We start from the raw sequence: 22,065 nt of genomic DNA, 5'->3' as shown, positions 1-22,065 counted from the left end.
TCAAAATAAAAAGGGGTAGGGAGTGGTAAAGTACCTCTAAGATTAATTCCCAGTGCTGAGAAGATTAAAAACAGTCAAACCTAGGTCTGTCTACCTGATAGCAAACAGATCCGCACCCCCTTGTTTTGCAGCAGGTGGAGGTGGGAGAGATGTCCAGGTACTGGGAATTGAACCCAGGGACCCATGACCATTGAGTCATATCCCCAACACTTTCTTTAAATTTTGAGACAGGGTCTTGCTATGTAGCTTAGAGGATCACTAGATTGTGAAGCTGGCTTTGAATTTAAGACACTCCTGTTTCAGCTTCATGAGTTGCTGGGATTACAAGTGAGCCATACCTGGGACAAAGTCCAAACTCTTAAAGCACTTTATAATACTATTTTTTTAAGTTATAAATGGACACAATACCTTTATTTTATTTATTTTTATGTGGTACTAAGGACTGAATCCAGTGTCTCACACATACTAGGCAAGTGCTCTACCACTGAGTCACAATCCCAGCCCCTACAATACTATCTTTTAAGGCTAAAAACTACCCGAGATTTATTTCTTTATGAAATCCAAACAGACATCCAATTCATTTAAAATTAGTTTTCCTACAAAGTACTTTTAACACTTCAGGATGTGGAAGGTCATTATGTTATCCAAATTGGAAGCAGGACATTTTAAGAAACTGATACTTATACTGAAGGCCTTCAATTTAAACAGTATCCATTTAGTCAGTAATAAAAGTTTTAAATATGACACCACTGGGAAATACTGGTAATATTTTCCTTATTTTTTTTTGACAGTACTATGTTGCATAAAAATAATTACTTAAACCAGCTATCACTTACTGACTGCTTACTTTGTATCGATACCTTACGTGTATATAATCTCTAAAAGAAGGTGTTATCCCTGTTTTATCCATATTTTACATATGAGGAAACAGGCTCAGAAAGACTTGCTTAAAACAACTGGTTACACAATAGAGCTGGTAATACGAACCTTGATCTATCAGAGTCTAACCTAAACTTCTCCCAGGACACCGGGAGAAGATGTTTCAGAACACTCCAAAGTAGGAGGAAGGTGTGTATGAAAGTCTTTGTTCTCCCAAAATGCTAAGTTTTGATAAATAACACAGTACTGGCATGCACATTTTTAAAATTTTAATTCCTTTAATAAATTCATTTTAATAAACCAGTAGGCAAAAAATATTAAAAAATAAATAAGGCATCTATTTTCTATGTATGCTAAGAATAAAGATAATTTACACAGCAATTCAATGTATGTTGTTGTTAATGTCATTAGGTCTAAGTTAGTAATTGATATTAATAGTGGTTTTAGAAATACTAAAGCTATTTTATACACATCAAAACAAATTACATCAGAATGTTAACAGAAAACCCTTAGAATGTTGCCTGCTCCATTCAGTTAAATTTCAACAATATAGAGATCAACAAAGTTTGTGAAGTCTTAATATATCTAAATTTTTCAAAGTTGTCTAATTTCAAATCAATCTTTTTTAGAAAAAAAAAAAAGATCAGAGTATTAAAAAAATTTGCTGTGAGCAGAAGCAAAGGGATACATTCATAACAAAATGCAAAGGAATTAGTAAAGGACAATAAGAACTGAACTACATCCGATAAAAACTACTCTGGAAAGAGTAATTTGGGTGATTCCGTGGGTGGCAGCATTCTAAGAGTCAACAGCTACTGAAGCTCCCGCCTATTAGTTAAGGGTGATAGTGAAGGGGCAAGGGTACAGTACCTGATGATGGGCAGGTCGAGGCCCCGCTGCAAACTGAGAAAAGGAGGGAAAACAAACACAAAAGGAAAGGCACAAAGAGTCAGAAACACAACAACAAAAACCAAAATGTCACACAATATGCCAAAAGAAAAAACCCACAAGAAAAAAAAAAAACATAGAACAGTCAAAGCTTTGCTGCAGGACAGTGACAGACAGGTACTAAGATTCAACAGGTTAACAACACTACCAAGATAGTTTGTCATTTATCAGCTAGAAGAAAAACAGCTAAGCTGTTAGATACCTAGAGTGCTCTCTAATAGGAATACTTCAAATAAACAAATAAATAAATAAAGCCTAAATCAGGCAGATGAAAGTATTAGACACTGAGTGATTATATTAAGACAAACATGAATATCAAGTATGCTATATGTAACTGATACAGCCTGATGACATGAGAAATGCGTTTACATTACAAGAAATAGCCAAGAGATCATTATAATGTCTGGCAGGAAATAAATGTAACAGGACTAATAGCAAATTTTCTTAAAGTAAATGAGGGATCTTATACATGAATTTGACGTTTCTGTATTTTCCTCTTATTTCTTGAAGTTAAAGCATAAAGGTTTATGAAAAATACATTTTTTAAATGTACTTAACTGTTAAATTTAATACCAGGCATGTCAAAGCAAATAGCTGGTAAAGAACATCAGTGTCTTACATGATTAATCAAAATGGTACTATTTATACGCTTGAGAAGGAAAAAAGAAAAAAAAAAAAGAATTTAAAAAGTCAAATCTCTCATTCTTATTTGTTGAGAACAGCAAACACTATACTTATGTACCTACTGCTATTTGTTATGAGAATAAAAGGAAAAGGAAACCTAATTCCTCAGCTAAATCATACAGTGCTTCAAAGTCAATAACATATATTCCAAAGCTTCCTTCAACTCAGAATGGAAGAAAAGCTCCTCATTCATGAAAATTTCTATTGCCAAACCTCTAAAATCAAACAATTAAACAGAGCAAACTTTGGCTTCCATTATGTTTCAATTAAAAAGGACTGAAAAAAATACAGGGGCATATACAGCCATATATTATATAGTACTAATACATTAGGTAGGATGATGTTAATCACCCCCTTTAATAATGAAAATATTTAGAAAGTAAATGTTTTGAGTGTAAACCACACAGGGTTTTTATTTAATACCTTTAAAGTATTAATACCTTCATACTCCTATGAAGAACATTCCATGAATTTATTACCACAGATGAATTAGACTGAAGATTAAGAAACAATCCTTCATGCTCAGAATTTAAATCATGTGCAACAGAATCTTGCAAGAGTTTCAGAATTGTTTTCCCAACTAACACTGTGTCATACACAAAAAAATGTAAACAAATTGCATTGGACCACATGGTCAAAATGTCAGATAACCCGGAAGACAATTCTGTCAAGAATTCACCTTAAAAACAAAAATATCAACTATTGTTTTAAGTAATGAAAGACTCCCTAATGATTTATAGTGGAGGGGTGTGTTAGGTGGGCCATAATAATTGGCTAAACACTATAATCAGTTTTTCAGAATAGTGGTCACAGCAGCAGTTATGGTTATTGGGAAAATATTTCTTCAAAGAAATTGATGTCTTTTAATTTTCTAATTACGAGAACAAAATAGATCATATCTCTGTTATGGACATTAAGTTTCAAGAATAAGCAATACCACCCAGGTGATATGAAAGTAGGGGGTGGAAGTAAGATGTTTCTTCACAGGAAAATTTTCAAGAAAATGGGAGAGAAGGGCCATGTAAAAGAGTAACCTGAGTACAGCAGTACCTGTCTTATCACTGTTCCACAGAAAGGCCCCGTTTCCAAAGCTCTAATATAATAGTTGAAACTTTACATATTTGGAATGCTCCATTCAGTAGAGAACTTTCCATGAACAAAGAGGACTACCTTATAAAATTATACATATATTTAAAAAAAAAAAAGAAAAGAAAACCACAACTTAAGGTAGTGGGAAAGTACCCTGGGATAGTACCCTAGTCTATTTTGCACTAGTCACCATTGGCTATTGAATTTTTCATTTGGAATGACAATAGTCTTAATGCTGAGTGTAACTGTAAGCAACAGAACAAACTGTAGTCGCTGCTGGCTCTAATTAAAAAGAGAAAATTTCTTTTTTTCTTTTTTCTTTTTTTAAGAGGGGTCTTTAAGATGGCGAGGATTGTAGATATAAAGGAAAGCAGCCTTATGTGAACTTGGAATCGATGTTAATGCCACCCACCCATCCACTCAAGCACTCACCCTTCTATGCATACTTGGTTTACCCAATGTGACATTGATGTAACTTTAGTGTTTGGCACCACAAAATATAAAAATAACCAATGGTTACAGGTTATTACAAAAGCCAAACTGTTCTCTCTTTCCCAATTTCAAGATATCAATAGCTTCACTATTTTTAACAGACTACTAAAAAAAAAAAAAAACTGCTTTAAGAGTTCCAAAACAATAAGAAAATGAAATAGATAGGTAGCTTATTAGTATTTTTTTTAATAAGACGTCCCACATTATGAACTTAACTAAGATACTAAGTTTCAAATAGAAATAAAGGCACAAAGATAATCTGACAGAAAAGTGAGGGCATTTGAAGCCACCTGATTGCAAAGTCACTGCCCAGTGAAGAACAGAAAAGCCTAAACTGTGTAATTGCCAATGGCCTATTAATGCAGAAATAGAATGGAGTAAGCCTCAGCTGCTCTACAAAGCCATGGGAAGTGCCCTTCCTTAGTGCAACACCTTACCTCTCCTCTCCTTCCCAGTTAGGACAGCTGTGGGATGAATGAGACTAGACTATGGCAACTTGGGATGTAAACAGAAAATGCAGTACTGCCAAATTTCATACCCCAACTTCACCCTCCCAGCACCAACATAAACAAAATAAAGAATATCAAACCCAAAACAATAAGCAAGAATAGTCCAGGTTTTGCTAGTCTTGCACTTGTTTTAGGGCATGTAATGGAATGTTATATGTGTGGTTTTTAGTAATGGGGGTGGTAATGGTCACTAGCAGAGCAGATGGCAAAAACTGCATAAAGGATAGTCTCTGAAGAGTTTATGACCACAGAAAAATGGCTGACAACTATAGGTAATTTCCCCCTTGATATTCAATTATCAAATGGAAAGGGGGGGTTAAAGAAGCCTTGAAATTTATCTTTTAAATTCAAATTTATCTGAAAAGAATATCCCACTTCAAGTTCAAAATAAAGAAAAACCTAAACCCCAAATTATTCCTAACTAATTCCCAATAGAGAAGACCCACCCAATTTGTTATTCTTTCCCCCACTATGCCTGGCAAAAACTGCCACGCTAGGTTAGACTTTCAGAGAGGAAGCAATCAATGCATTTGTGTTCATCAGCCAATAAGTGGATGTGGTCAAAAATTATGAGTGCCAGAGGCACCACTGCCTGCAAGAAGTACAGTTTGTTATATTGCTTACAATGCAGTATTTTATCCAGCCTCTTCCAGCCAAGGACCTGTAAACGGGAGTCTGTTCCAAAACCTTCCTCCTCTTCCAGTTGTCTGTGCAATGTATTGGCACTGTTCTGCTGGGCTGTCAAAAAAACTGGTTTAGAGATGCAGCTCTTCAGTCAGGTTTTGCGCCAATTCTAACCATGTAAATTTAACTCTTTTATTTTCCAATAATTAGAAAAAGGGGGAAGGGTAAGAGGTCCATAGAACTCTTTGCAATCAGAGCTTACCATAATGTTCCATGCTTAATGATTAAAACCAGGGCCTATCTAAATTGATTTGATGAGACCTCAGGCCCGCTCCAAGTAGTCAAGTGTCCACATCCCCAAACCACTCTCAGAACAAAACTTGCACCAGACATTGTGTTGACCATTTCAGCAAAAAAAAAAAAAAAAAAAAAAGAAGAAGAAGAAGAAGAAGAAAGAAAGAAAAGAAAGAAAGAAAAAGAGACAGAAAGAGAGAGAGACACACAAGCAAACAGGCAACTAGGACAAAAGTCCCTCCTCCTTGGAATGGTTCTTCCACCCAACTGGAAGAACCAGGATCTAAGACCAGGTATTGGAAAAGAGGGCCACAGGGAAAAGACAGGAAGAGGGTAAGAAAGAGATTACATTTTGGTGCAGTCTATGCTGTCCTAATTCTTTGACCAAGTCTTTGGTACATTTCAACAATTTGGATTCATGCATAAAACCAAATGAATAGGAGCTAATGCAATGAAGTATTCCTGTATTCCAGGCAAAAAAGCAGTGGTGGGGAACAAAAAGAAGATTTTCTGTATTCAGAAGAATACACAGAGCTGAGGTACAAAGAGGGATGTGAGATACAATGAAAGCTGTTACAGAAACACCTTCTAGCCAAAGCTCATCATGCAGGGCAGGAAACGATGTTCTAAGGGATGGACAGCTGAAGCCACTGTATACTTTCGTGAGGCAGAAGGATGAACCTTGAGTAAATTCTCAATTTTTGCAGTACTTGTTACAATCCAGGTGAAGGATAAATGAAGAGGATGATAGCATTTGCATTTGAATGACAATTTATTTACCATTTGAAGAAATGAATACACCCCTGGTGTATGTCATGCACATGTCCACACTGTAAAATGATTAGAACTGATCCAGTGACAATGAGTCAGAAGTCTTATTTCCCGAACCACCAGAATTTAAGACTACTTAGCAAAATTCAGTTTACTTTAAAAAAATCATTATGCTTTACTCTTCTGGATTTTGAACAGTACAACACTCACATTAACAGCTGAAATGAAGTACACCTGAATGCAACCAGACTTTAAAGAATCATCACAGACAAGCAAAAAGGATCTAAAAGCTCCACCTTTTTTTTTCATAATAAATTCAAATTATTCCTATGATAAGGTCTGAAAATGCAATGCTAACCAATAACACTATTAATAATAATAAGTCAACTATGAAACAAATGTCCAAAATCCAGTAAAAATACTTGCCAAATGAACCCAGGCTACTACACACACAAACTAAGGTGGAAAATATTATTTGGAACAAGCTTTTGTTTACTTACCGGAGAACGGGTTTGAGGTTGTGAATTCATTGTCTGAGGGGCTTGAGGGTATACCAACGTGGTTGGACCTGCATTCTGTCCAGAGGGATAAGGGGTCTGTCAAAGAATGGCAAGAACAATATCATATTTTGAAAAAATATGGCATGGCATCTCAAATTCAAGATTGTAAAAAAAGTTAATGAAAATGGTTATTAATGTGGTTTACAAATTCTATTTTTTAAATTTTAACTTATTACAATATGCAGCAACTAAGGATCAGGACAGCATTTTTTTTTTTTTTAACAAATTACTGTAAATCTCCATAATAAGGATTCAACAGCAACCCAAAGATGAAGCACAATTATTTGAAACTCTGAGTGGAAAGAAAACCCACTGTAAATGCATCAATTTCTGAAATGGAAAGTCCAAGTCACAAACAGAACCCAACTCAACTGTGGTTAACTCATTACCATTGTGATGTGCTTTCCAAATTACCCAAAGGCAGCCCCTTATGGAAGACGTCTCATAACCACAACTAGTCCCACACACAGTTAACTGGTCTCTTGCCAAAGCTTACACCTTAATCCTTCTACATGATCCCATAAAAATCAAAGGGTAAGAATTTTATAAGAGCCTAAATTAAGTGATCATACCCATATTAACTTCCATAGGTTTTTTTGAAAATAAGACATAAAGGCTAAAAACTGTGAGAATGAATTTAGAAAAGAAAAAAAGAAAAGATTTACAACATGTTTAAAGTGAAATGCGAAGAAGCTCAGGAAACAGAACCAATTCAATTCAGATTGTAATTACAGCTACTTAATGCTGTGATTGGTTTGGGCATGAATTGTTTTTTCCCTATGAATGTAAAACGGAACACCACCTAACCTTACAAAGCAGTTGCTAAGATTAAATGAGATTAATGAGATAAATCATTATGCAGTTATATTTACTTGCCACAATTACCAGTTCTATAAATGAGGAAATCAAAGAATAGAAAGTCTTACACTATTATAACTATATAAAGGACACATCTGGAAAGTAGCAACTTTGCTTCAATGAATAAATGAATTATCTATAACTTCTGGCCCCTGTTTACCATTTAACAGAAGTTCAACTAGGCTCACTAATTTTAAAGTAAATGTTTGAAAAGATTCATCATGGCTTTCAAATAATGAAAACAAAACTAAAAGTTTCATAACAGACACAGAGGATATCTGGCAACCTATAATAGGATACATATTATCATAGTTCCCTCGAACGATAACACTAAGATTCAACATGAGGTTGATTTAATTTCTTTTTTTTTTTTTTTTTTGGATTTAATTTCTTACCAAAGTTCTATTACAACTGTTCACAAACTGGAAAACATGGCAGTAAGTATCTCACTTCTATTAAATACTTGATAACTGGATCAAACATAAACCAAAACAAAAATTATTCAGGTTTGTTTTTCACCAAGATTGCTTTTACTACATATCATGGTCAAATGCTGAAAATCTTGACTATTCACCTTAGGAGAAAATGTGGTATATGAAAGATTTTTTAAAATCAATTCTGGCCAGATTTAGATCAGAACAGTACTTCTTCAAATTCTACAAAAGCATTTAGATATAACTTTAAAATGTTAATTTTATTCTTCATTAAATTGAAGAAGTTCATCAAATATCTGGAAACTAATTTCTTTGTGATGAATCTCCTTGATTTTAGGATATCTAGATATCTTCTTAAGATTCAATTGCTATCTGAAGTATAAGCTTTTAGTTGTCAAAATATTATAACACTAAAATAAATATACAACTTGTGAAAACAGTAAAACTATTATTTCTTTCTATACTTCAAAAGTAAAATGAGCTCTTACAGAGACCAAAGAAAAGTAACTCACTGTTGTTCATAGAACATGCTAAAAGCACTTGACCTCATTAAAATCTGAGCAATATTATCAACACTGGAAACAAAAACTGCAACAGATAATCAAAGGAAAAAGAAGTACATGGATTAGCATTCAGATACAAACTTCTTTTTTTCTGTAATAACACTCACCCCTAACCATAGAGTGGCGTCCTATCAAGATTGCTCCCAATGCGCCTTCTATAGACTGTATCACTGCTCCCAAATGATTACTAATAAAGCAAAGAATTGCATTTTACTGTAACTTGGGCATTCTATTCTAAAACAATGTAAAAAAAAAAAATCCTAAAACCCCAAATACATTTTACCTTATATTTACACTGCATATATGCCAAGAACTAGCTTAGACACTGCATACAATTGTATCTAAATGCAAAGAATCATGTCTAATGGAGTCATACATACAAGCAACATTGACAATATGGGGTACTTAACACTAGCATTTAATAAACAAATTTTACCTACAGCTTACTCAGTTCTCTCTCTGACCACTTGCCATTCTTTATGGCTGCCTTTAGAAATTTCTTAGGAATGTGTATGATTTGTATCTATTGTTGCTGCAAGCAGTGCACTTGGTAAAAGATGCCTCTGTTATCTTTTATCTATCCTTTATATTTAATGGCATGATTAATCAAGTTCACTGGTAAACTTATTCTATAATACTTTCCTTAATTTATTAGTATGCCTTGTTGAAAAATAATGCAAAAGCTGAGCACAGTGATGCATGCCTATAATCCCAGCAAAGCAGGTGGCTGAGAGGAGGAGGAGGACTGCAAGTTTGAGGACAACCTGGGCAACTTAGTAAGACCCTGTATCAAAATAAAAAACAGAAAGGGCCTGGGGTTAGGGCTCAGTGGTAGAGGGAATGGGTTCAATCTTCAGCACCACATAAATAAATAAGTAGTAGTGTCCCTCTACTACTTTAAAAAAACAACAACAACAACAACAAAGGGCTGGGATACAGCTCAGTGGTACAGCACCAGTACAGGGAGGAGATACAACAGTAAAAACAGAACTACCCAGTGTATAAACTAACAAATTGTCAACAAAATACCAGTGAAGGCAAGCAAATCACAACAGTCCTTATGAAACACTCTTTTTGTAAGGTAAGAACTTAATGACCTTTAAATTCATAACAACTATTTTAAAAACATTCCTTTGGACAAGTTAACCAAAAACAGAAATTTGAGGGTGAATTCCATTGCAAGACAAAATACGCTAACAATTCCACATATTAATTCAAAATATAGATATGTTAAAAAAAATAAACATTTGACAATGGACTAAACCGTACGAAAACCAATGGAACAGAAAACATAGCTTACTATGACTCAGGAACTTTTCAAAGTTCTCCATATAATTCAAAGATGAAACATCATTTCCCTTAATATTAAGGATCTTTTATTTGTTTGTTTTATAGTGTTGGGGGTGGAACCCAGGGCCTCACACATACTAGAAAGGCACTCACCCCTAAGGTACACCCCCAGCCCCTTTTTTGATTTTAAGACAGATTCTCGCTGAGGGTCTCACTCAATTGCCAAGGCTGGCCTTGAACTTGTGTTCTTCCTGCCTGACTTTAAAAGCTATTGGAATTACGGGTGTGTATCACTATATCCAACCTGCTTTAAGACAATTTTTTTTAAAAATATTTTTTAGTTGTAGATGGACACTATGCATTTATTTATTTATTTTTATGTGGTGCTGAGGATTGAACCCAGGGCCTCACATGTGCTATGCAAGCACTCTACCACTGAGCCACATTCCCAGCCCTTAAGATTCTTTCTTTAAATAAACACTGCCATAAAGAATAAATTCTTTAAGTAAACACTGCCATAGTGGGCATATGTGTGAATACGCCCAGATGGGCTGCCAGGTTTTCAAAGAACCATTAGGTAACAGTTACTCAATTTTCGATTCTATAATTTGTTTTCTAGGAACTCACTCTATGGAAACTTCATAATGTGCGCTCTAAAAAATGTAGAAACATTCTAATTGCCATATATAGGACAGGTGAAATTAGGCTATGCCTAACTAATGAGAGAATACAGCATAATCTTAAAAGAATGAGGTAAATGTACATATACTAGCATGAGAAGATGTGTGTTACATTGTTACATTAAGTGACAAGAGAAAAGTGAGGTCTGAGATATGTTTTATTTTCTGAGAATTTTAATTATCAATAAAGAGATGAATATAGGTATAAGAAGCATTTATCCAGCAAGAGAAGGTAATCCTTGCAGTCACTGAAAAAGAAATAAAAATAATTTAATGGTGGGCTGGGTACAGTTATAGCTCATAGGGTGCTTTCCTAGCATACGTGAGGCACTAGGTTCAATCCTCAGCACCACATACAAATAAATAAAATAAAGGTACTGTATTCACCTACAAATAACAGTATTTTAAAAAATAATAATTTGGGGCTGGGGTTGTGGCTCAGTGGCAGAGTGCTTGCCTAGTACAGTGGGTTCAATCCTCAGCACCTCATAAAAATGAAGTAAAGATATTGTGTTCACCTACAACTAAAAATAAATAAATAGAGAGATAAATAAATAAATAAATAAATATGATAATAATAATAATAATTTGGGACTGGGGTTGTGGCTCTGTAGCAGAGCGCTTTCCCAGCACATGTGAGGCACTGGGTTCAATCCTCATCAGCACCACATAAAACAAATAAAATAAAGGCATTGTATCCATCCTCAACTACAAAAAAATATTAAAATAATAATAATAATAATTTAATGGTATGGAATGAATCTGACACAAAATGTTAAAATAAACCCACATATTACAGAGAATATATAACAGGCATTTCAAATCAATCAGCAGAACATAAGAAAATAAATATAAAATGTCGGGAAAACTAGATCACCATTTAGGGAAACATGACTCATTATTTTTAAAAATCCAGATTGATTAGAAAGTTGGAATGTAAAATTTGAAAATGCACAGGGTACTACATTTAAATCTGTTTCTATCACCCTAGAGCCTGGAATAATTTTTAAATTAAAAAGAGTAAAGAGTTACGACCAAATTAAATTAAATTAAAAATCCTTAACTTGCTTAAAAATTCTTTATACGGCTAGGACTATATATAGCTCAATGGTAGAGCACTTGCCTATGGTTCCATCCTCAATACCACATAAAAATAAATAAAGGCATTGTGTCCATCTACAACTAAATTTTTTTAAAATTTTCTTTATAATTATGCGTATGTACATAAATGCACACATATATGTTAATTCATTCTTATTAGTAACAAATATCAGACACATAAATGTTATCAGAGAAACAATCACACTATACTGAAGTCTAGACCAACTCTTTGACTATGCTGTTACTCACATGCTTCCAGGTACCTTCAGTCTCTTCACAACTATCTTCAACCCAATCAACACAGAAAATAATTTCTAAAATGATTATAAATGTTCTATATGTACACTCTCTAAAATGGTAGCTATAAATCACATTTAGTCACTTGAAATATGACCAATGCAACTGACAAAATGAATTTAATTTTATTGAATGAATTTAACTCAAATAAAAATTTTTATTTTGGTAGCAAACACAATTTATAATCAACCTTTTTTAAAAAATATTTGTTTTTTATTTGTAGTTGGACACAGTGCCTCTATTTTTAATTTATTTACTTTTATGTGGTGCTGAGGATCGAACCCAGGGCCTTGTGAGTGCTCTACCACTGAGCCACTCAAAATGGTATAATCAACCAATTTGAGGGTAGAGTAGTGTTAACTGTATACAGTTCACAAGAGACCAAGAACTTCTTCATGTTACAAAACAAACTGATTACATTTGATAACCATACAATTTAAATTTTATTTATATATACTTTAATCATTTCGAGTTTAAATAGTCACATATGGCCAGGTTTAGAATTCTGCTACTAATAAAAGTTTTACTGTTCTGATGCCTATAATTTATCACTACAAACTTCTGCAACTCTACATTTAGAGAAGTGCAGTAATATCTAACAAACAGGAGTATAACATGAAACACTGTAGAGAGAATCACATATCTATCAGGGAACTTTTTATGAAACTATAAGCATGAGTCTTGTTTTCCCCAACCAAATAAGACTGAAATTTAAGCCACTCATTTTCAAAGTGTGCATCACAGCCCTGGGCATGTATGTCACCCTATCAGAGGATTTGAGACTTAGAATACTTTATAATATTAATACTAAGATGTTACCTGCCTATGATGACATTTGCACAAATGACAGGGAATAAGGTGCTGGTACCTTAGTAAAAATCAAGGCAAAGGTAGTCTTTGTATTCTTTACCACAAATACTATCACCTTACATTCTTATTTTTTACAAAAGGAAAGGAAAAAAAAAAAACACACAGTATTTAAAAATGTCACAACAGTAACTTACTAGTTTTTATTTTGATAATTATAGATTTGGACCTTTGGGAGTATCCATATACTCTTTTTCTACTTGCACTAACAGCAATTTTACATGAGTATAGTATATGATGACAGCCAGAAAAATCACATTGATACAATCCATTAACTTAGGTTTTTCTAGTCATCAATATCTGTGAGTACATTTAGTTCTATGCAATTTTAGCAAATGCATAGATTCATGTAATCACTATTACAAATACAGAGAAGTTCCTTCACAGGATCCATGATACTATTCTGCCCTATTAAAGCTGACACCATACCCACAGACAATCAACTGATTTTCTGACTCTATAATTTGCTCATTTAAAAAATGATATATAAATAGAATCAAATGCCATGTAAACAACTGTTTAATATGCTGAGTGAAAAAATGAGAAGACATAAAACAATTCTACAGCACAGAGGTAAGAGGGTTTCACCAAGTAAAAGCTCTTATACAAACATTTGAGTTACAAGGCAAACTAAATGCTTTTTTAAAACAACAAACTTTACCTTTACCTAACAAACTATTGTTTATGGAGACTTTGGTATGTGGCAGATATATTCTTATAAATGAACAAAGCAACCTGCTATTTCAAGAAAAACTGAAAGTAATTACCAATGTTAAAATTCAAATTTTCAAGTGAAAATTAACTTTTGGAAATGTGTGTCTGCCACCACGAGCTTGACCATACTTCCTTATAAAGACTTTTAAAATGATAATGTAATTATTTTTATATTGCATACTATAAAAATGGTTATTTTATATTGAATAATATAAAAGTTTTTAGTAGGGAAGATATGCTTAATTTAGGGAAGAGATATTTCCAAATGACCAATATATAATGTCACAAAAATCATAGATAATAATCCATTCAAGTGCTTCAACAGAAAGAATATACTGTGTATCAGGCAGAATATATCTGAGATTCCAAATAATTTTTGTTAAGACAGATATTAAAAAAATCTACAATACTGTAAGCAATGCTACTCTTCCTATCATTTTTTTTGATTTGGACAGATATTATTTCCGTGAAAATGTTAACCTAATACGTTGTTTAATTTTTAAACAAAATAAGTGCGCAAAATTTCTTCAATTTTAACTTCTGTAGTAAATATTAACAGATATAACACACTAAAAATACTGAAAACTCCGAAGAGTTTTGGGGTTTGGTTTGGTTTTGCACTGTTAGGGGAACTGAACCCAGGACATGAGCACAGTAGGCATGTGCTCTATCATTTTTAAAAGTATGGAGGGAGGCTGGGGTTGTGGCTCAGTGGTAGAGGACTCGCTTAACACATGTGAGGCCCTGGGTTTGATCCTCGGCACCACATAAAAATAAATAAATAAAGGTATTGTGTCTGACTACAACTTAAAAAAAAAAATATGGAGGGACCCTACAAAGCATACAGCTGAAACACTGGCTTCTAATTATACTAGAACTGAAAGTGTTCCTCCTTTGCCTCTGGCTATTAAAACAGGAAAAGTTCACTCTGTATACCTATCCTTAAATTTTTGTTAGAGAGAGACTTTCTCATGCCTGATGACTGCAGGACAGTTTGTTTTCACTCTCCAAAATTTCCACAGGTGTAGCACATCATTTTATTATGATCCCAGTAATAATTTTCCATCTACACTGTAACTTCATAAAATTTACAATTTATCTGGGCTCCACATAACTAAATTATAAAGACAAGTCAGGAGGAATCTACTCAATTCCCAGCTCTTCCCTTATGACAGAAGGAAAGAAGTAGAACCTGTTTGCAACATTCAGGCCTGTCTAGGGGCTGCCCACAGGACTGATTTGGAGTGCTGATGGGAACAGAGGCATGACTTTGATATTAGCAGGGGAGGTTAACTGAAAGGTAAACTGGCTCCAAGACACTGGAAAGCAACAGGAAGGGTAGAAGAAATGGGCACGAACCTAGGTTGCTGCCTAAAAGAACACTCAAAGGATAAGCATTACATTTAAAAGCACCCACATATACCAAGGGAGGTTGGGGAAAGTATACTCATAGGCATGACGACATACACACAGAAAACATCTACGACCTTAACTCCAGATTGATGACTGCCAATCTGCCCCAGCACAGAGACACATCATAAAGACTGAAAGAGGTGGCTCTTTCTTCAGGTATGTAATTTCTAATAAAAGGTCATAAGGCCTAAAAATTAAGAGGGCAACATGGCCCATCCAAAGGGACAAAATCTCCAGAACCCCTACAGAAACAGACTTGAATTATTTGACAAAGACTTCGAAAATAAAGGTAAATAAAGAAATAATAAATAAATAAATAAAAGATATATCAGGGCTGGGGCTATAGCTCAGTTGGTAGAGTGCTTTCCTTGGATGCACGAGGCCCTGGGTTCAAATCCCAGCACACACAAAAAAAATACGAACAGAAAACTAAATGAAATCAGGAAAAAATATAAACAAAATGAGACTATTGTCACAGGAGAAGAGACATCTCTGGAAAAGGGTTCAAAAGTTTTCAGAGGAGAGGGAACTCAACTCGGGGCCTACGGGGTTCTTGGCACACATGATGGAAAAGAATTTCGGCATGAGCCAGACAGAGGTTTATTTAAGAAGATAGATACACATTCAAGAGAGAATGTAGGCTGTCTTGAGATTGAGAAGCAGCCTTGACTTGGGCTGGGGGTCCAATGTTTATAGAAGGACTGTTGTCAGGAGCTGGACTGGAGGTGGATCCAGGCTGGAGCTGCACCATTTTACGCCAATTTTCCTGAGGTGGTATATTTCCCTCAATATACAAGAGTGTGGAGACAAGGTTTACAGCAATGTTTTCTTTATATCAATAAATGGCTTGAAGGGTGTTTCCCTTAAGATTCCCCATTTCTCTCTCCTTATCCTAAATCCCTATTTCACTATCAGAAAAGAGCTATAAAAAAAGAAAAATTCTAGTAATGGCATGGTGGAACACACCTATAATCCCAGAAGCTAGGGAGGATCACAAGTTCAAAGCCATCCTCAGCAATGGTGAGGCCCTAAGCAACTCAGGGAGACCATGTCTCTAAAAAGAAAAGAAAAGAAAAGAAAGGAAAGAAAGAAAAATTCTAAAATTGAAAAATATAGTAAATAAATTGGGAAAAAATTATTAGAGAGGTTCAAATGCTGGATCAAGTAAACAGAAGAAAATATCATCACCCTTTAAAACGAGATTTCTAAAAATAATCAAGTCAAAGAAGAAAATAGAAAATAAAGTGAAGTGAACAGAGCCTCTGGGACTTATGGAATACCATCAAGTGAACCAATACTCACATTACAAAAGAAGAAAGAGAAAAGGAATCAGAAATATAATTCAAAAAACAGTGGCTTAACACTTCCCAAATCTGAGTAAAGATGGGTAACAAAAGCAAGAAGTTCAATTACTTGGAATGTAAAACAGAGACTGAAAGACAGATAAAGAATCTTCTAAGGAGCAAGGTAGGTGACTCGAGGTATACAAGAAATAATCAATAAGATTATCAGCAGAGAGATTTAAAAGACCAAAAGCACCTAGGTACGTACGTGTTTAATTGCACAAATGGTGTGACCCTAACTTTGTGTACAACCAGAGAAGTGAAAATTTGTGCTCCATTTGTATACAATGAATAGATGAGCATTGTGCTGTCATGTATAATTGATTAGAACAAATGAAAAAAAAAAGATAAAAGCATTAAGAAGTATATATCTACTAGGAGCAGTCACATCCCCCATAACCCCAGAGACTCTGAAGGTTGATGCATCAGGATCCCAAGTGTGAGACCAGCCTCAGCAACTTAGCAAGACTGTCTCAAAATAAAAAAATAAAAAGAGATGGGGATGTAGCTCAGTGGTTAAGAGCCCCTGAGTTCAATCCCTGGAACAAAAACAAAAAACAAAACAAAACAAAAAACCCCCCACACACATATCAATGTTAATGGATACACAATAAATATAATCATATATCTATGATAATCTAATGTTAATGGGGACACACACACACACACACACACACACACACACACACACAGGTGTAGTTTGTAATACCAACAGCATAAAGAAAAGGGGACCAAAGTATAAAGGAGACGACTTTGGCAAGCAATTTAAGTTATCACTTTATACTGTTTTAACACTGGTATTTTATACATAATTCCCATGATAATCACAAATAAAATATCTGTAAAATATACATAAAAGGAAATGAAAAGAGAATCAAAATATGACACTACAAAAACTCAAATAAACAAAAAGGAAGGATATGGGGAGAAATGATCAGCATCATTCATCGAAGTCAAAAGGCAGAAGCAACCTAAAGGTCTACTGACACACAAATTATGTCTACACACAAAAAATATTCGGCCTTAAAAGAAATGAAATTCTGACAGCACACTACACCATATGGATGAATATTGAGGACATTATGCTGAGTGAAATAAGCCAGTTACAGAAAAACAAATACTGCTTGATTCCATTTACTTAATATTGAACTATACACTAAAAAATGTTCAAAGGGCTGGGGTGTGGCTTGGAGGTGGAGTGCTTGTTTAGCAATGTGAAATGCCCTTTGATCCATAGTACCAAAAGAAAAACAACATAAGCTTATTTTGGTAAATTTTATGTTGTATGTATTTTACAAGTAAAAACATGTCTAAAATTAAAATAGCATTATCACAAAAGTCTAATAAATAAAACAAACAAGTTTGTTCCAACTGCACTTATCCATTTAACTGGATGTTGGATTAATACATACTTTTACATATATACATGTGTATACTTGCTTGTACCTTCTTGAATTTTAAGCAGTACATGATAAAAAAAAGAGCTGGCCAACCCCTGACAACTTAATAAGCAACAATATAACACATGGATCTCAAAACTGGCAAGCAGCTACACAAAAACCACTCAGTAAAGATTATAATCAACACTTAGTAGTCTGCATAGAACATTTAAGGGAAAAACGTTTTCTTTTATTACTCAGAGTCAAAAGGACCTAAAAATAATTCATATTTTCCCATCTCACAAATTAAGAGATATTGCTTTTAAAAACTACATAATCATCAAGAAAAACTACGAATAATTTAAGAAAACAGGAAGTAATTACTCTGTCACAGAGGGAAAACACTGTGTTTGATTGACAATCAGGAGGTTCAATGAGATGTCTGCTGTTGCAACTGCAATAAGACAGGAATTGGGAAACTACTTCCTCTTTCCCCAAATCACAATTTACCCCTATGGATTAGCAGAGTTCATTTGAAACCATTTTCTTATTTTTCTTCGGAAAGGTAATCTTAATAGAAAAATACAAATCTGCTATCTGTCTACTATGAAAAGGCAGATACAGGACCCATAAGTGGCTCAATTTTTGGAATGCCTTTCAAATGATGGCTAAATTGGGTCCCACTTAGGTAAAGTGAATCAGAAGATATGCATGTCAATATTACATTCTAGGGTAACACAAAATTCCTAAATCTCATCAAATATTCTAACCATGTAATACTGAAAAATCCTCTCATTTGATTAGCATTTTAAGGAAAGATGGAATAAAACAAATTAATACAGTGCAAGCTTGTAATGCAAGGTCTTTTAATCAACCATAAACTAATACATATTACTTACTTTATACATAACATCTAGGACTATACATAATATAACTCAATAAACTACTACAATTATTCAATATTCCCACTTCAATAGGCATTACTGTAAACAGAATGCTGGCTTTTCTTTCTTAGAAATAAATCTAGTTTCCCTTTATCTTTAGAAAACAATCCGAGACTTGGTACGTACAGTGTATATCCTGAACCTCAAAGAGCGAAAACACGAAATGCATTCTGCTGTCATGTATAAGTAATTAAACAAATTTAAAAATAAAAGTAATCAAACAAAAGAGGAAGAACATGTAAATGCCAAAAATAATAAATCATAAACTTTGCTTCCCAAATGAACAGACTGATTATTTTGTGTGCCCAGCATTCCACTGCTCTTTCCTTCTGAGTCAAGCATATAAATAAGTACACAGCATAATAATGACCATGTTTTGATACACTGAAGACTCAATTACAGTACATGGTGGCACTGACCTTCAGTACAATATGTATAAACAAAAATCAAAATATTACTACATAATTTAACATAAAATTTAAAAACTATAATACTAATATTTCCATTTTTAAAAGTATTTACTATAACCACACAAAAATATAAGTTCCTATATAAAAATTTCAGAACATAAATACTTCAATGATGGCCCATGTGTCTAAAATACAGCTAAAATGAAATGGTGCTGAATTATTTTCTGGATAATTAGAAGACTATGTTTTTCCCCTAGTTTATAGTTAAATATCAAAATTTCACCTTTACATTTAAAGCAGCAAAATGGTACTGACTGATAATATAGCAAAAGTTATTTGTAAGAGAAAGCACTTAATGATGGGTCTCCATTTTGATTTTTCTACATTGTGATGCTAAATATAGTAAGAAAAATAAACAAAATACCCCACAAGTTATATTTAGATCATCACTGTGCTGGTTAAATAAACATTTTGCCTGCTGTGTAATGTGACTCCATGTACTTACTCTGCCAAGAATAAACAGAACACACAAACTCAATCACATGAGATAGATGCACAGAACAGCTGAGTCACCTACCCATAGCAGGCTCTTCACTTCCTGTTCCCCATAACTCAGTGGAAATTTTTGTCTTACCACAACACTTGGCCATTCCCACCAATAAGTTGCAGTTTCCTGAAAACTTTCCCTGAGTAACAGCAACCAATTCATGATGAAGCTTAATTAGGCATCACATAATTCTACCCCCATCTCTATCCACCTTGACCAATATACCAAGTTCCTGACGTTACAAAAACAAAGGCAAGCAAAAACAAGAGGCAAATTAGGGCTGGCAAATCTCATCTCAATTATGATGCATCTACTTTAGAGAAAACAGCCTCTTCCGTTCAGGTGGAGGTGGATCCAGTATCACTCCACTGTCCATATAGCTTGTCCGATTTGGACATGACCAATATATCCCCTAGGTTTTCATTCTAAAGCATCCCTGAACAGCAAGATAAATCTTCTGGATTTTTAATACAACTACTAAGGACTCAAAGCAAAATTGCATTACATTTTTTTTTTTAACTTAGAAGATGCTAAATAGATATCGTTGAAAAGAACAGGATTCCTCTGAATAAGGAATTTACAATGTACCAAACAACTAAGAAAACATACAAAGTGTTATAAGGAGTATGCATAATATGTCAAGATGTGCATGGGAGCTGGGCACAGTAGCGCATGCCTGTAATCCCAGAGGCTCAGGAGGCTAGACAGAAGGATCATGAGTTCAAAGCCAGCCTCAGCAAAAGCAAGATGCTAGTAAGCAACTCAGTGAGACCCTGTCTCTAAATAAAATACAACAAAGGACTGGGGATGTGGTTCAGGGGTCAAGTGCCCCTAAGTTCAATTCCTGGTACCAGCCCCTAAAAAACTAGAGTTGAGAGATGTTTATATTCTTTTTTTCTTGTACCAATGCTTTGACAACTGGTACATTTTATACATGCAGTATATCTCAATTTATACTACCTGTTTCAAGTACAAAAAAGCCTCAGGTGGCTCTTGTGGCTACCACATTGAATAGCACAGAACTAGACTTTGCCCCTATGGGTTGCTAGACATGCTGTTACTCTGAAGAGGTAAAGAAGAGGGAAAGGAGCTGGGGTTGCGGCTCAGCAGGGCACAAGAAGCACGAGAAGCCCTGGGTTTGATTCTCAGCATCACATAAAAAATAAATAAAATAAATGTATTTAAAAAAATTTAATTAAAAAGAAGAAGAGGAGGGAGAAACGAGGATGATACAGGAGCCCACGTGCAACGGCTAGATGAGACAACAATGAATGCTAGAAGTCCACCTGATAGATAGAAGAAAAGAGTAAAATGCAGAAATTGTGAGCCATGGACTGATGGTGGCAAAGTATATTCTTAGCATGCATAAAACCAAGAGGTCAATCCCCAATACCAAAAAAAAAAAAAAGAAAGAAAGAAAAAGAGAAAAGGTTGGGGCGGGGGGTAGGCAGACCTTAAATTCTCATAGAATGTGGAGATCTTTCCAGGAAAATTAAAGACGATGGCAACAAGGACAACTGTATATGTATGCACTTCCTTCCTCTCCAAGAAGGGCCAGGAAAATGGTGAGCGTGCTTTTCAAGATACAAAGAATGTTAAAGAAAACTAAGAATATCCACTTGGAAGAAGTTATAGGAAGCTAATGTTATTGAAATTTCCATAACATAAGCAGATAGAGGAAAGGAGAGAAAGTTTAAGAAAAAAATGGGCTTCCCAGAAGACCCACTAATGGGATATTAGCAGAGACAGATTCAATAAGCAAATGGCAGAACCAAGTTTCCTAATTCCTAAGTTTGTTCTTAAGCTTAGAATACAGAATTACATAAACTTACACATATTCAAAATTCTCAGAGAAATAAATGATTTAAGTACACAGTTGATAGTTTATAAGGAAAATAAATATGTTGTTTAAAATTTGAGGGGCAGCCCTTTTCATATAAACTCATTGGTGCCTACCACACAGTATGTACTCTACAAGTTATTTGACACCCAAATAACTGTAGAAGGATTGGGTTTCTAACACCTTGTTACTTGTTGTCTTAATAGTAAAACCTGATAAAAAGGAAGGAAACATTCTAACAGCTTAAAATAGGTTTGGGGGGTTTTGTTTTGTTTTGTTTTGGGGTACCAGGGATTCAGGGGCACTTAACCACTGAACCACATCCCCAGCCCTTTTTTGTATTTTATTTAGAGACAGGGTCTCACTAAGTTGCTTAGGGCCTTGATAGATGACTGAGGCTGGCTTTGAACTCTGGATTCTCCTGTCTTGGCCTCCTAAACCACTGGAATTACATGCATACACCACTGTGCCCAGCTTAAAATAGGTTTTAATAGATATTAAAACACATAACTCCTATTTACCACAACAAATCTAT

At 34.5% G+C, this 22,065-nt stretch overlaps 1 protein-coding gene across 9 annotated transcripts in view; it reads right to left on the bottom strand.

The window, feature by feature from the left end:
* Positions 1-22,065, bottom strand: part of Eif4g3 (eukaryotic translation initiation factor 4 gamma 3) — a 284,385-nt gene that overhangs the window by 135,566 nt on the left and 126,754 nt on the right. For 4 of the 9 annotated variants that reach the window (XM_076861117.2, XM_076861118.2, XM_076861121.2 and 1 more), the window contains exons 4-6: positions 6,791-6,886; positions 5,226-5,339; positions 1,750-1,782 (exon numbers count right to left, since the gene is read on the bottom strand). In XM_076861117.2, coding sequence (XP_076717232.2) covers positions 1,750-1,782; positions 5,226-5,339; positions 6,791-6,886 — 243 coding nt within the window. The remainder of the gene's footprint in view (positions 1-1,749; positions 1,783-5,225; positions 5,340-6,790; positions 6,887-22,065) is intronic. The other 5 variants (XM_076861119.2, XM_076861124.2, XM_076861125.2 and 2 more) reach the window with 3 other exon arrangements.

This window comes from Callospermophilus lateralis, chromosome 7 (genome assembly GCF_048772815.1).
Source record: "Callospermophilus lateralis isolate mCalLat2 chromosome 7, mCalLat2.hap1, whole genome shotgun sequence".
NCBI classification, from domain to species: Eukaryota; Metazoa; Chordata; class Mammalia; order Rodentia; family Sciuridae; genus Callospermophilus; species Callospermophilus lateralis.
This window is presented reverse-complemented; position numbering and strand designations above follow the sequence as displayed.